Source organism: Marmota marmota, unplaced genomic scaffold (assembly GCF_001458135.2).
Source record: "Marmota marmota marmota unplaced genomic scaffold, marMar, whole genome shotgun sequence".
In the NCBI taxonomy this organism is placed as follows: Eukaryota; Metazoa; Chordata; class Mammalia; order Rodentia; family Sciuridae; genus Marmota; species Marmota marmota.
Genome location: NW_025999949.1, coordinates 9,841,042 through 9,857,547, shown reverse-complemented (window position 1 = coordinate 9,857,547; position 16,506 = coordinate 9,841,042). Strand labels below are relative to the sequence as shown.

General features: G+C 38.6%; 1 protein-coding gene and 1 long non-coding RNA gene across 2 annotated transcripts in view; one reads left to right on the top strand and one right to left on the bottom strand.

The window, feature by feature from the left end:
• The window catches only part of LOC125616519, a 20,497-nt gene extending 9,362 nt beyond the window's left edge, over nucleotides 1-11,135 (top strand). Inside the window, exon 2 of the long non-coding RNA XR_007347160.1 lies at nucleotides 10,130-11,135. This is a non-coding gene — a long non-coding RNA (uncharacterized LOC125616519). The remainder of the gene's footprint in view (nucleotides 1-10,129) is intronic.
• Nucleotides 4,289-16,506, bottom strand: part of Pkhd1l1 (PKHD1 like 1) — a 146,811-nt gene continuing 134,593 nt past the window's right edge. Inside the window, exons 74-78 of the mRNA XM_048802021.1 lie at nucleotides 13,693-13,844; nucleotides 13,116-13,262; nucleotides 12,601-12,754; nucleotides 8,279-8,544; nucleotides 4,289-4,496 (exon numbers count right to left, since the gene is read on the bottom strand). Coding sequence (XP_048657978.1) covers nucleotides 8,291-8,544; nucleotides 12,601-12,754; nucleotides 13,116-13,262; nucleotides 13,693-13,844 — 707 coding nt within the window. The 3' untranslated portion in view covers nucleotides 4,289-4,496; nucleotides 8,279-8,290. The remainder of the gene's footprint in view (nucleotides 4,497-8,278; nucleotides 8,545-12,600; nucleotides 12,755-13,115; nucleotides 13,263-13,692; nucleotides 13,845-16,506) is intronic.

The following is a 16,506-nucleotide window of genomic DNA, read 5'->3' as shown; positions in this document are numbered from 1 at the left end:
ATTGGCTGCACCAATTTGCAGTCCCACCAGCAATGTACAAGTGTACCCTTTCCCCCACATCCTCACCAGCACTTGTTGTTGTTTGACTTCATAATGGCTGCCAATCTTACTGGAGTGAGATGGTATCTTAGGGTGGTTTTGATTTGCATTTCTCTGACTGCTAGAGATGGTGAGCATTTTTTCATGCACTTGTTGATTGATTGTATGTCCTCCTCTGAGAAGTGTCTGTTCAGGTCCTTGGCCCATTTGTTGATTGGGTTATTTGTTTTCTTATTGTTTAATTTTTTGAGTTCTTTGTATACTCAAGACAGTACTTTTTGCAATAAAAAGAATAGGTAAAAGCAGATGGACTATCTGCAAGTCATGGCACTAGTCAGAAGAGGAAGGAGTATAAAGATATAAACATTTTATTTGCTATGAGAAATACAGGAAAGTATTCTCATTACTTTTCCATTCTCTGTTCCTTACATTGACCAAAATTGAAATATTATATTTACTTTATCAATTTTTCAAGTCCTGGAAAGATCAATACTGAGTAGGAAAAAATAGAGATTAACTGGGCGGTATGTATTTTGTCCCTGGTGAGGAATGCTCTCTCTGCTTCATGATGGCCATGTCCTGAGCTGCCCTCCTCTACCACACTCTTTTACCATGATGTTCTATCTTACCTTGAGCCCAGAGGAATGGAGTCAACTATCGGTGATCTGAGACCTCTAAAACCATGAGCCCCAAATAAACTTCCTTTTCTATGTTGTTCTTAGCAGGTCTTTTGATCTTATCAGTGAAAAAGCTGACTAAAACAACATCTAATATGAATAAACTGGGTGGGAAAACACAGCAAGGCCTGTCTGTTCAGAGCCTTTTGGCCTCTCTGTGCAGGATTTCTCCCTCAAGTATGGGACAGGACCCCTTCTGAAGTGGGAGTCTTATCATTTCCCAAGCAAGGTGGAGAAGATTAGAGATGGTAGGAAAATTGTATTTTATGTGGTCTGTCTTAGAGAAGGATTTATGAGCCAGGAGCTGTAGGTGAAACCAAAATATATATATTTATATTATAATAGCATAAGTACTAGCATACCAGAGGATTTTTATGACTTCTTTAGCAGCTAAATAGCCACTTCCTATATTAACAAGTATTTTAAGAATTTAAACATTAATTTCCTAGAAATGTCAGACAAATATTCAAAAGTAAATAATTTAAAAGTTAATAATAATTATTATTATTATAATAAGTGGCCATAAAATGAATGAAGTCTATGGGAAACCATATTGCCCATGAGTACCTAATAATTCAGGCATTTTCAAAAGTAGTAGTTGAAAAAGCAATTTATCTAGTATAAAGCATCATGGGTATGTACTATGATAATTCCAGAAAGTTCTTAAAAAGTAGACAGTTGTAAACATTTAAATTAGAAACTTTTTAACAAAGTCTGGCCAAGTAGCAAATTTTTAGAAATTCCTTTTATTGCCAAATATATTAGAAAAATTGCCTTATTTAAAAATCTGCAGAAAATTTTTGACTGAAAACTTCCAACAGATTAAAACTCTTAGGTAAGGCAAGAGTGCAGATGGTGCCAATTTTGTGGTTTTTCACAGTGTTCTGATGTGAAAGACATTTTTGTATCTTTTCCAGAACCGAAATGTAGGAATTTGTTCCATCAATGCTAAAATTGCAGTTCTTGGAATTTAATTTCCTAACAGGCAGCATCATGGAATGAAAAATAAACCTGATTTGCACTGGAAAACTTGATTTTTATATCTTAGCATAGAGTATGGTGTGTTGATTCTCTCTTATTCTCCCCATTTAGGAACAGAAGTTTTTCATCCCATTAAGGTAGGAATTGAGTAGAATAAGAAAGTGCTGAATTAACTGATGGTATATGATCCAGTATTGAGTATCAGTGCTTCCTGGACATGGCAATGTCCCTCATGAAGGGGCTTTCATGTGTTCTCCAAAGACCTCATTGTCAGGGACCTCTTACCTGTAGTTCCCTTAAAATTTTGACTATTTCTATTACAGCTGCTTGCTTGAACTTTTTCTATTGCTCCTAGGTATCTAGTAGCCCCCTCCCAGTTTCCTTTTCCTGCAATCTGCTTCCCTTCTAGGCAGCAGTCCTGGAAAAGATTTAAAGCTTCTCTATTGCTTAAAATTAATCAATCTCATGAATATTCTCTCTCTCTCTGTCTCTCCCCACGCCCCCCCCATCTCTACACACACACACACATACATGCACACATGCATGCGTGCACCCATGCAACTGAGTTCATAGGATGTGCTATACTGAGGGATATTATGGTATTTCTTTCTAAATTGCAGCCCTAGAGTTGGCTGCCACCCACTAGGTCAGCTATGACCAGTCCATTGTGTGCCTCAAACCTGAGGGAACACCTATTAAGCCTTTTGTGAGCTGAAGGAAAGTTCTTTCTTGACTTGGCATTCCATGTTAGTACACTAACTCCTTCCCTTTGAAAAGGGGAAGTCTAGCACAGCCATCTCCAAAGAACTGCTCTTCAAAACTCCTCCTTCATCTTCCTCTCTTCCAGGCTAACTTCTTGAAAAACTACTATGACTTTGTTTGGTATCCTCTTTTATTTTTTTCTAAGCCAAAACTTCAATTTTAATATCTGGTTAAAACTGTATTCCTGTGACCTACAAAAACCCAAGCTCCCCAGACACATGGACTAAAGGCCACTGCCCTCCCTCCAGCCTTATGTCTTGCCTCTCCATTTGTCCACATTTGGTACTCTCACAATGTCCATATGCTTGTTTAATTCCCCATACCCCATGCTTCATTCAGCCAATAAATAGCCAATGAGCATTCACTGGGGCTAAACATCTTGAGAGATGGCAGAGGAAAATGCTGAGTAAGGGAGAGTCCCCACCGGTGAGGTACTTAACACCTAGTGATCTTTCAGCCTTCTCTCTTGACACTAAACCTTCTCCTGACTCCTTTTGTAATCCTGTGTTTCATTTCTCAACACTCCTCTAGGCATCATCTTCTGGAAGCTGTCCCTCATTCATCTGTATCCTAACAGGATGCCCCTTCCCTCCAGAAAAGTGCCCCTCTTTTCCACTACTCTAGCACTAGGCATCTATCTCTCATAGACCACACTGTATTGAAATGATTTGTTTCTACTATTTCCCCATCTACCCTATAAACTTTTGGATGGACAGTGTAGTCTTCCCCCTTGTTAGAATGCCTAGTACCTAGCAGAATGCTAAATAACTATAACTGAATGAAGTGACAAATATGTATAAAAGCATTTGGATTTATTAACTGGTAGATATTTATATATATTTTTTAAACTAAGCAAAACTAACAGTGATCTGAGGTGAATATACTAGGAGATGTTTACAGAAGACAAAAGAATGGGCTCTATTGAATTTTCTCAGCTGTCCCAAAGCTTGTTGACTATTACTTGCTAGAAAGTAACTTTTGAATACTATTTGTACCTGCCCTAGACACATCTACAATGCCTTTATTGGGAATTCTGCTAAATTAAGATTCTCTTTAGAATTTTCTGAGTTACTTAGCTTTTGCTTAACTTAGCTAAGTCAATCTGTGGCTTTTCTGCATTCCCATTTTTAACCTCTTGAAAATAAGATTGTTCTATTCTCTTGTTGTTTAGGGTTAAGGGAGGTCCCATTCTTAGTTGTGACACATTTTTTTTGCAATGCTGGAGATTGAACCCAGGGCCTTGGCATATGCTAGACAAGCACTTTGCCTCTGAGCTACACCTCCAGCCCTGCAAGTGACACTTTGAGTAGAAGAAGGGGTGAACTTGATCTTTTTCAAAAGCTTGGTCCAGAGGTACCCAGAAAAGTCTTCTTAGAACACTGGCCAGGGTTTGGTAAACTCAGAAATCTAAATAGTCTAAAATTCCTGGATTGCCATGGATCTGGAAGGCAATAACTCTAAGAAAGCTCTAAAATAATCTCATCTCTCCAAAATGCTCAGAAATCAGAATGACAGATTGTTGGAAATCAGAGCCTCATGATGGATGGAGAAAATCAGATGCCCCCTACATATAAAATTTCATATATAAAAAATATGTAACTTTTACATATATGCATAGTGTGTGTGTGTGTGCATGTGTGTGTAGAAAGAGATAGAGAAACTCAGAATGTTTCCAACTTGATCTAAAGAGCTTCATTAAGAACCTTAAATAGCTCTCAGCTATTTAAAGTATTCTATGATTTGTTGGTACAATAACTTGGAAATGGCATATCTGCTTCCAAATCAAAGATTTCCGAAAGCTTTTTGAAATGAAATAAGAGCACACAAATATAAGGAATCAAAAGAAATGTATATTCAGGAGAAATCTGATTTTTGTAATTAAAGCTATTCCATTTTATATATTATAAAAATACATTAGCATATGTTTTTGAAAATGTTATAGGCTTTTTCATGTTGTGCACCAAAATAGCTCATGAGCAAGCAATTCTTGTATTTTTGTTTTCAGCTTGTGCTTTGGAACACTACTATAGTTGCTTCCTGAAAAAAATGAAAATAATACAAAATAATTTTAAAAAGCAGTAATAACATACAATATGATTTAAACTGTTTGATTAATTTTAACTTTAAAATAGGTTGATGGGGCAAAAATAATGGCAAAAGTAATGTTCAAAAGTTAGTATTTCATCAGTATGGAGGTTCTTCAATAAACCAGGAATGGAAACAGCATATGACATAGCTATACCACTCCTCAGTGTTTATCCTAAAAACTAAAATCATCACACTATAGCAATACATACATACCCATGTTTGTAGCAATACAATTCACAATAGCCAAACTATGAAACCAGTCTAGGGGTCCATCAGTGAATGAATGAGTAAAGAAATGTAGTATATATACACAATGGAATTTTATTCAGCCATAAAGAAAAATGAAATTATGTCACTTGCAGGAAAATGAATGAAATTTGAGACTATTATGTTAAGTAAAATAAGTCAAACTCAGAAGATCAAGGGTCATATGTTTTCTCATGTATGTGGGAGCTAGAGAATAAAAAGGAAAAAGTAGAGAATCATGAAAAATCAAGGGATATCAGTAAGGTAGAGGAAAGAATTCAGGGCAAGGAAAGAGGGAAAAGGAAAGAAAAGAGAAATACTGGGGAATGATATTTGCTAAATTTTATTTTTATATCATGTGTATGTATGAATATATAACAACAAATCTACTATATACAACTATTATGCAACAATAAAAAATATGGAAAAAATCACATTGTATAAAGATGTAGCATTTCAAGTTTTATCAATTTTATGCTAGAATTAATATATATATATATATGGTAGAAATGTAGAGAAAATTGTGGTACTTACATTTTTTTAAGTCAAGCTTTGCCATTTTATTAGCAAAATGTCATGATTCAACCAATAGTATTGTTAAGTCAGAATGCAAAGTTATGAAATAACCCATCATTTCAATGCATTAAAGGTGTTTAAGTAATTTTGTCTTAATTTAAAAACGGCTATGTATTTAGCAGCAAAGAAGTTAACTATTTGATTTGGAAAAAGTCCTGAAAAGACTCAGAAACTTGGGCTGGGGCTGGGGCTCAGTGGTAGAGCCCTTGCCTAGCACGTGCAAGGCTCTAGGTTCAATCCTCAGCACCACATAAAAATAAATAAATAAAATAAAGGTATTGTGTCCAACTGCAACTAAAAAAACTATTTAAAAAAGACTCAGAAACTCTTATAATTTACTAATGATTTGAAAATAGAATTTTCTTATTTGGTAAACTACAAACATTGTCGGGATCAAGCAGAATTAAAGTTAGTGAAGATAACTGGAAAACAATGCATTTAATGAGGAAAGACAAAGTGCACTAGTATATATAAAGCAGTACTTAACACATGTCACCAAGCAGACCTTGCATTTCAATGCTTTGAGGAGAAAAAGAAAATGAATTTAAGCAATATCTGTTCTACTATTATAAAATGAAGAAGTGACCTTTTATTATAATTCTGGAGACAAGAAAATGAGCATAAGAATAATTTATTGGTCATTTGCCTGTTTTCCCTCAGCTCCAGGTTTCTACACCCCTACCCTACCCTGCTCCCTGCCCCACCATGCTCTTCTGTTTTCAGCTATGAGAAGACAGGACCAGGTCTCTGCAAACACACTTTTCCCTTGACAGCTGGATCCTAATTAGCTTCTGCCCTCGAAGGGAAGCCAGGATTTTCTCCTTCTTGTATTAGGGCTGTTCCTGGAGCCCCTGTGGTTGGTTTCAGCCTCCATTTTGTTTTGTTAAGCCCCAAACCAGCCTTATTGAATGCCCTTATCCTGCCTCCCTTATATTTAAATTTAAAATCTAGCCTTGGCTTTTATTACCTGAAGTACTTCAGTGTCCTTCCTACTCTATCCCATGTCCTTCCTTGACCTTGTTAATATTTCTTATGTGAAGCTTTTATTTCATTAATTGTTGGAAATTTTTCTCTATGAAATCAACTGCAAACTGATTAACATCTGCCAATCAATATTCTTTACAATTTGCCTATACTACCCAACATTTCCCCCTAAGTCAGAGGTGAGGACTTGATGTTCTTTTAAGAGTTACAGTCAACTAAACCATATTTTTAGTACCTATAGCATGTAGAGCATGTGGTCTTCTAAATTCTCATAATTGAGTGACAAAGATAGGTTTGCATAAAAGTTTAATACAAGTACACTACAGGAAGGACTATAATAAAGATAAAAACAGATACCTAAGGAGAGGGTAACTAAATATTTTGTAGAAAGGGAAATGATAAGGGAAACTTGGTAGTAAAAGTGGAGATTGAGCAGAACCTAGAGGGTGCTTGGAGAGGTAGACTGGACAAGCAGGACATAGCCCAGGCAGAGGGAACATGCAGAATGAAAAGAATCTTTTCTAGGAATGATTTGGAAAAAGAAGGCAGACTTCAAAACTGATTTTGGAGCTTTTGGTATTGATTTTGCATGTAATGATGAATCTTTGAGGATTCAAGAATACCATTATAGCTACATGATCTTGAATTTACCATTATAGTTACAGATCTTGTGCTTATTTAGGAACCTAAATCCAATACAAATGTAGAAGACAGAATGAAAGTGTGGGGGACTGTAAGCAAAGAATGCAGGAGACTGTTATAATAGGTAAAGTGAGAAGTAAAATCATAAGTCTAGCAGTGACTTTAAATGAGGAACAGAGATGAGCCACTTGGTTGGATATAGATAGCACTAAGACCACTTGAGACGTGGAGCTTGTGGAAAGGGAAAGTCTAAGAAGTATCAAACTGAAGGATCAGAAAAGATGGCATTGTCATTAACTGAGACAGAGTGACAGGAGGAGAAATATGTTTGGGGGAAAAAAAAGGAATTCAGTGTGGAGCAGGTGTAATTAAAGATGCCTTTATTTATTTATTTATTTTTTGCCTCTCACTTCTTTCTTTACTTCTACCATAGCCCTATTCTTGAGTGCCTTTTTCCTCTCTCTCCAGATCTTTTACATTTTATACAACAGTACCAACTTTCATGTGTTACTGATGGAGTGACATTTACAATCTTCTGTAATCACTGTAGCCATTAGGGACCTTTCCCCCTTTCCCTCCTACTAATCTCCCTAATATTCACTATCACTGTTTTCTACATATTGTACTGGCATCTGAATTCCACCATTCTCAGAGCCTTATCCCATGTGATCCAGGCTAAGCTAATTAAATCCTGTGGCCACAATGATAGGATCAGTGTCCCAAGCATGTGTCCTAAGCCAGGTCAATGGTACAATTGGGGGATTTTTGCTGGATCCTTTGGAAAGAAGTTTGTTCTTTCTGCATTGGCTGCTGGACTGGTAGAAAGTAAACCTGTTGGTGAGTACTTTTGCCATGAGGACTGGGGAAAGGAGTTGGCCTAGAAGTGAAGCTGCCACTAGGAGAATAAAGACAAAATATAGAGAGCACAGGTTCTGGATGGCATTGCCTGAGTCCTTGGCAGAAACCAGACTACTTCTGGGATGTTCATCAGGTGATCTGTTCACTGCCTGAACCATCTCAAGCTGAATGTCTGCCCCTTGCTATTGAAAAGGAGTGGTGACATTACCTGTGGTTTTCATTTCCTATGTTCTTTTGTAGCAATGCATAATGTGAATAACATTTCCAGTAGGGCTGCCTAGTCTCTGCCACCAAAGCTCTTAATCCTCTCTGTGTCCCAGTGGTGCTATGCAGAAGTACTGAGCACATGACCTTTACTTGGGAAACATTTACTGGTATCTGCATATGTGGAGACATATCTTACATAAAAAATGAACTGTACCTACCTACAGTTACATTCAAATAAAAACTGAAGCCATAAATATTTCCAAGAATAACATTCGTCCCATCAGAAAGCTAATGACTGTTGTCAAGAGCTGAGCAGATGTAGCCATAGCTGACATTGTGCTGCTGCTGCTACTGCTGCTGCCACTGCCACCACTGCTAGTGCTGCTGCCACTACCACCAGGGACAAGCTGTGCCAGCAGGCTGAAAGTTCTGGATTCTACCCGAGCCACGTTATCCAGGAGAAATTCAATCTTAAAATTTTTTCCTAGGAGAAAGAAAAAGAATCATAGTAATTGACTTCCTTGATTATTTTCACACAGTTCCAATTTGGGTTTCATTACTTTCAGTGTCTTATTCCTAATGAAGAATTTTTGGAAATGAGTCAAGTGAACTAGTTTTAAGCACAAACAAGTGTAGAGAAGGTCTCGAGTGGGAAGAGTTCCATCGGCCCATTATCCATGGGCAGGGAACCTGGGTAGATTTTCTTTGTGCAGCAACAGAAGCTACTTCTTAGAGTTCTTTGCTAGACAAAGGAGACAGGCTGTTGGAAACACAGGACAAGAAGGCAGATAGGTGAAAGTGCTGAATCTCTGTTTCCTCCCTGCATACCTGACCTGGGAGTGGGGAAGTCTCAGCTCTACTTGGGAAAGATACTGATGGATACTGAACACCATATTTTGAAAAATTTAAGGCTACAGAAGAGTTGGAAAGATAGTACAACAAATACCCCTGTGCCCTCCTCTCAGATTGAACAATTTTTAACCATCTTCCACTGTTGACAGCCACAGCTGAAGGGGCCCCAGCAAACTTCCAGCTGCCAGCAAACTTCCAGCTGCCGGCTGATGATTGGCTCACAGCGGCCCCAGCAACATCTAGCTGATTGGCTCCTCTGCGGTGATGCTCATTGGGCTGTTTCCCTGCCCTTTCAGACCATGGAGCTGCTCATTGGGGGACTTTTTTGGCTCCGCCCACGTGACCCAGCCAATCAGCCTCAAGAGCAGGAGGATTGGGGGAGGTGGAGAGAAGCTTGTGTGGGAGAGAGAGGCTTGTGGAAAGCCAGTGGTGGCAGTTGAGGCTCTGAGGGTTTTTCCTGAGAGGCTGTTTTTTTTGGCGTGTGTGGTTCTAAAAACAAAGTTAGTTTCTTTTGACAAGTGGCTCCTGATTGTGCCCAGCCAGACTGCAGCATTCCACATTTGCTTTAAGTCAGAGGCTGTTTTTGCATTGTACCATTGAGACCCTCCCTCCCTCCTTTCCTCCCTTCCTCCCTTCCTCCCTTCCTTCCCCAGGTAGAAAGAAACCTGGGGAGATATTGTTAACATATATAGAGTACTAAGGATAAAAGCTTATCCAGATATTTTTAAATCCACATGTTAAATCTTCCCACAGTTTTGATATAAGATAACCAATATATTTTTCCCTGATACAATTTCTTCTCTGAGAATACTGCTATCTAATAGCAGTAACCCCATAGAGCAGGGCTTAGAATACTTCTAAAACTTTGTGAGTTCTTATTCCTCTGTTTTTTCTATTATCTCTTTTTAAAAATTCACTTCTGTTTTCATTCTTCTTTTCTCTTTCAGGGAGAGAATATAAATACATCTCAACCTTATTTGTGTCTTTAGAAATAGTATCAATGCATTCCATCACTTTGAAGATGTATGGACACTGTTCTATACAATTCCCTATCACTGACAATTCATGAGATTACTGTATTTAAGTTTCCCCTTTTTTCAGCCTGAAATAAAAACTCTCCATTTTTGTAGCAGGTGCATTTTTTTTCTTAACATTTTTCAGTGAGTAAAGAATTTAAGGTGTATTTTGCTATTTATTTTGGTTTTCTTGTTCTGCAGTGTGGTGAGAAAGGCAAAGCAAACCTTTTGGTGAGACCACATGGAGGAAAACTGAAGAACCCAGCCCAAATTCAGAATCATGACCTGAGAACTACAACCCCAATCAAGCCATTCTAGGCAACCCCAGCTAAATGTAAATGACTGCTGAAGCCCCTGAAATCATGGAACAGAGATGAGGCTTCCAGGCCCAAATTCTTGACCCAAACAATTGTGAGCAAATGGAATGGTTATTGTTTTAAACAATTAGATTTTCAATTGGTGTGATATGTAGCAATAGGAACTGAAACAAAAACTAGACATTATGTAGGTTGATAGATGAACATGTCTCAGAAGTCTGTTAGCAATACTATCTTTATCTAGGTTGGTCAAAAATTCAGTCTCAATATTTCTTCTCCCACCCTTTCCTCACCTGAGTCTCACATCCCTATTTTCTCTTCTACAAGCCACAACCCGTATCTCCTCTACCAAGGTGGCCCTGCTTTGCTCTGCAGAGCAGACTGTAGAAGACACGGTTGCTGGTCTGTCAGGATGCAGTATGATCTGCAAGGGGATTTCCTGCAATGCAGTGATTGAGTGGGTATGTACTAGAAAGAGCCCAGGGAAAGATGTTTTGTTAATTTTCTCACATATACTATTTTTTACAGTAATTTCACTGTAGCTAATCTATAAACTGGCTAGCTGATAAAAATAATTAAGAGATGACTATATTTGCATTCCCTTATTATATATAACCAGGGACCCCATACTTGATGAGAGAAAGAGGAAAGAGAGAGAAAGAGAGGAGAAGAGGAAGAAGAGGAGGAGGAGAAAGAGGAGGAGGAAGGGAGGGAGGGGGGGAGAAAGGAGGAGTGAGAAACAAAGAAAGAAGCAGCATGGCTTTTCTCCACAGCAGGTCAGATATACTGAGGGAAGACTTGAATTAAAACAAATACTGTATAAAATGAAAGTGTTTAAATTATTGTTTTATTACCACAATAAAATGTCAAAAACTATTTTACTGCTTTAACACTCCCGTGATCTAGTTACTTTGGAACATTCCTACTTGAAACTGCAAATTTGAAGACCAGATCTTTGCCATCTGGCACTTTCTGGCTCCGCCTTAATGAAAGGATAAGCAACCTTCTCTTCGGGCAGTGTTTCGGTCAGGTGCCTCATTTTCCATAAAGTTCCAGTGCTACCACCATTTATGCTGATTTATAAAAGAATTTGACTCTGTCCTTAACCAGCAATCATCAGAACATTGTAGGAACTTGTCTGAAAGCACCACATTGAACTCATTATCACTTGATTCTTATTGAACATTAGGTTAGGATATTGCTGTTCACTAGGCAGACTGAACATATTTGGTGTAGGGCATTATCAAACCATAAAGAAACAAAAATAAAGGGGAAAAACTCTTTGAAATTATTTTAGCTTTTGGTTTTTATTTAAAAAATTAGAGCAGTTTTGAATTTTTCCCCCCTATTTCACTCTTTGTACTTATTTTTATTCAGACCTATGTGTGTGTTTGACATGAGAGAGCAATGGTAAGAAGTGGGGACTGCTACTATATAACTTTCAGAAATGTTCTTATATGGGCCCCAGGTTGGCTAGAAAGATTAACGGAGATCTGTCTCAAGTAGATACCCCATTATCCATCAGCAGCAGAAAGCTGGTTTTGACTTTTTGTTTTTCTTTTTTTTGTTTTTTGTTTTTTATATATTGCTGGTCTCCAGCAGAATAGCTTCTACCAGCAGAAGTTATGCCATCAATTCCTAAATAAGAAGCATCCCTGTGGAAGTTATGGCTGTATTTACTGTATCAACATTGAAGTATCACCTAGTACAGGTTCACTGGGCACACTTTTACAAGAAGTCAGAGGAGTCTTTGTTTCGTTCTCAGAGAATGTTACAATTCTCCACAGCAACTGTTTGTGGATCTGATAGGTGCTGGGAGTCATGATAATGCTCACGTTTTCTCTTTTGCATTGACTTTGAGAAAGACTATAGCCAATTTTCTAGTTCAACTGTGAACTCCTTCATTGGGTATTAAAGCAATTTATACTTATGCTATTGTTTCTTTTCTTGAATTTGAAAATTTGTATATTATTTTTTCTTACTATATAACACATAGTTAGTGAGAAAATTTAGAAGAAACAGTGTATAAAAAGAATATATGAATCATGATATTTTCATGTATATCCTCAAAATGCTTATTTCAATTTGTTTTGAATATAAAATATATTCTGCTTTCTGTAATTTATTGACCAAAGTATCAGAGAATGTTCTTTTTTTAATATTTATTTTTTAGTTGTACTTGAACACAATACTTTATTTTACCCATCTATTTTTATGTGGTGCTGAGGATGGAACCCAGGGCCTCACACGTGCTAGGTGAGCACTCCACTGCTCAGCCACAATCCCAGCCCCTCACAGAATGTTCTGTTCATTAAAAGACAATTATAATTATCCCTATTATGAGAGTTCACTCACCTGTTCTAAGAGGAGTAAGGTCTGTGTAGTTGGCCCAACAGCTGCTAAATGGAATTGTTGTATTACCACTAAGGCCACTGATTAGGTTATTACTGGAGTCCTTTAGCATAGCCTTTAAAGTAAGTGAAGTAATCCCTACTGAGACACAATTACCCTAAAGGAAAAAGAACAACAGGGAATTGTAACAATGTCTCTTTCCCATGCTTAAAAACAAAAACAACAAAAAAACCCCAAAACATGCTAATCTTCACTTTTCAGAATGCCTAATTATAAATTTACAATTTGCAGAAGCTCCTTATCTCACATAAGAAGCTCATAGATGAGCAGAAGCACAACTTTATTTAAATTAAATGTTTTAAAAACACTAAACAAGGTTATGCACAATAAGAGTCCAACTTCTAAGGGGCAGTGCGGTCCTCATGTCACCAGCATTCCGGTGTTAGCTAAATTGGTTCAGTCTCCTGCATTTATAGCTCAACCTCTTCACTTAGGGACAATGTCCAGTGGTGACTTACATCAGAATCTACTGCCTTTACTGAAGGTTGTTGAGAGAACGGCTGCCCTGGCTGTGCTGCCACTGGCTGGGCTATCACCAAGAGTGAAGACACAAAAGCCACATGGTGAACAGGAAACGCAGACCTTTCAACTGGTTCGGCAGTCACCTGGCATGGACAGGAGTAAGGCGCTCATTTTGTAGTAATAAACTGCATTCCTCAGCAAGTCCCAGCCAAGCTAAGTACAATACAGTCATTGTTGATTTAAAAATATGTCTAATATGTAAAACTTGTATTATTACAATATTTCCTTTAGATCAGATATAAGAAATACAGTTACAAATATTTGAAGGAAAGCACATGTGGAACCAATACACAGTTTAGAAGATATATTTCTTTTTTCAATCTAGTTTATTTATTTTTTTTGAATGACATTGTTACCACCTTAGTGATTCCATAAAAAATAGTCAACAGTGAATTACAAAGACAAATCCTCTAAGTTACTGTATTCAGTTAGAAAATGAGAGTTAAAATAAGATAAGCAACAATACTCTAAATTCTTAAAATGCATTTTTTTTTTCTAATTGCATGGTCTTACCTTAATCCAGCCAGGATCTTTTGGGCTGGGGATAGGATTGGTAATAGACATAGAAGAAATATTAAAGCCCAAGATACTACTGGTTTTTCCTAAAATTGTGGCTTTTCCAAGAGAACCAGCAATTTCCTGGAGTTCATATAATTGCATCTGACCTATAAGGAAACAGTATTATGACATTTTGATCAAAAGAATATAGGACTGTAAAGACACGAGTTTTTCACTTTAGTTTTGTATGCCTTGCTCCTCACATTATAGCATCCCAAAACTTTCTAGCTATACCTGGAAAAAACATGACCATTCGTGAGTTACGGCAACTTAAAAACTCAGTAGAATATATTTCAATCTGGAATTAAGGAAAATACAAAGGTAGATAAAACAAATACAAGAAAAAATGAAAATACAGTGAGATAATATCTCAATACTTTCCCATGTCAGTTTCTGTTTAGAAGCAAAATACTATTGTGCTTTTCTATAATAATATCTTTTTAAAAAAATAGCATGTTACTTTTGGAATGGAAGAATAGTTAGCAAATCCATTAAATTATATATGTTTATTAGTAAGTTGCTAAAGTTATCATTAAGTTGCCAACAAATTGTTACTTGCCTAGAACATTTGACAATTTTTAAGGTTTATTTCAACACTACATATAGTTTCTGTTCTCTTTTTCTAGCATGGCAGGGCTGGTATTTCCTCTTAACTTTACTCTAGCCACAGTCCTCCTTACCTTATGAGATGGCACCTTCACGACTCATATTCTTTGTCATAGCCTGGTGCTTTTGCTTGATCCCTTCTACTGCACCTCTCTGCCACATCATAACTAAGCAATTATTAATTTCTGTCTCCACTGTCAAAATCCTAGTTAAAGCTATCATCAGTGGATCTCATATCCATTCTTGTCCCTTTCTGCTCCACTCCATACACTGTAGTTAGAGTGATCTTTCTAAAAACAGCCTATAGTCAGAATAATGGTTTGATGTACTGTAGGCCTTGCTAAATACTTGTTTCCAGGTAACCTGCATCTTCCATAACCAGAGTCATGCCTTGAGGAGTCAAACACTGAGTTTCTTCCATTAAGGCTAAACCATGAAGCTTGGTGTATTCAGGAAAAGGAGCTGATGACTTTCTGGGCCATTGGGTCTAACAAGACACTTTGAAATCCATAGTCAGAGAATTTTAGTCCCTGTCAGCTTAAAAAGTCTCTGTTGGGGGCTGAGGATGTGGCTCAAGTGGTAGCGTTCTCACCTGGCATGCATAGGGCTCTAGGTTCGATCTTCAGTACCACATAAAAATAAAATAAAGATGTGGTGTCCACCAAAAACTAAAAAATAAATATTAAAAAATTCTCTCTCTCTCTCTCTCTCTCTCTCTCTTAAAAAAAAAGTCTCTGTTGGATGACTCATACCCCTTTGGGCAAATGTTCAATCTTTCCAGATTCCTCTCTCATCCCTGACTCCTTCCAGGAGAGCCTTCTCCAGAAAGCCTCCCAACCATGAGGTCCTGTGAGATCTAATTACAGCAATACCAAGGCACTTTGTATCCATGTACTACTTACTACTACTTGGTCTAACTGCAGAGTGGCAGCTCTGACCTAGTTTGTACTCTGAACAGATTCCCTCTGACAGTTTGACATGTGGAGGCATTCGTTTCTACTGACTGCCATCTAGAAACCAAAGACCTCAACTTTAAGACCTCTTATTCCTGAACCCAGGACCCTGCCTGCCCAGAAGTCTTCTTAGTATTTAAGTAATTTCTTTCTAAGACATCTGGGGACTTCTGGGTATCCTAATACTATGCGAAGGCTATGGAGAGCCAAGAGTACAACTGTATTCACATCTTTGTTTCCATTTTCCAATATTTTGCTGTGATTCGCTCCATACCACTTATAAGGCTATTCTTAAGACTTGAAATTTAGTGCCAGTTGATATTGGAAAACACATCATTAGCCTATTCTTCTTTGCTATCCCCATGTTGCATGTTCTCAAACTAACACCTACTTGAATAAATCTAACAAGATAAAACTGCTTTAAAGAGATGGATTGGGCTTATTCAGCAAATCGCCCCGCGGCTAGAGTCTCGGCTAGAGTCTGCAGCGCGCGCTGGGAAACGAGGAGATAGCGACGCAGGGATACAGCGCTGCAGTTTCTGCCAGCCGTGCAAGCACCGTACTCAGGGCTGAATTCTGGGTTCGAGACGGGGGAAGGAAGCGGTCCATCTCGGTTCTCCACACCGGTCAGACCACAGAGGAGGCCAGCAGCCACCATGTTGGAAAGCTGACGTCACCATACCTGTTTTCGACTGACCGCAGCTCATTCAGCCATAGAACAGGTAATTTCAGGCTGCAATTCGCCTGCGGCTTGCAGACAGATTGCTAGGGTTCAGTGCCTGGGTGCTTCTTAGAACCTGATCTTATCGGAGCGAACACCGAGCGCGGGGCGGCCGAGTTCCGGCTCCCGGAACCGCCCCGGAACCGCCCTGGCCCAGGGCCGCGGAGCCTGTGGAGGCTGCTTCTTGGACCCTGCTCCTATCAGAGCATACACCAGGCACTAAGCGGCCGAATTCCGGCTCCCGGAACTGAGCCCGCGGGGACTGCTTCTTGGAGCCTACACTTATAGGAGCTTACACTGAGCACGGAGCGGCCGAGTTCCGGCTCCCGGAACTTCCCTGGCCCGGGGCTAGGAGCCCGCGGAAACTGCTTCTCGGTCCGGGTCCTGCTGAGGGCCGGTCAGGACTCACCCGTTGCTTTGGTTGCCCGGCAAGGGGACCGAAATGCTGCCATTCGCATAGGATACCAACATGGCAGAGATCTGATGTCA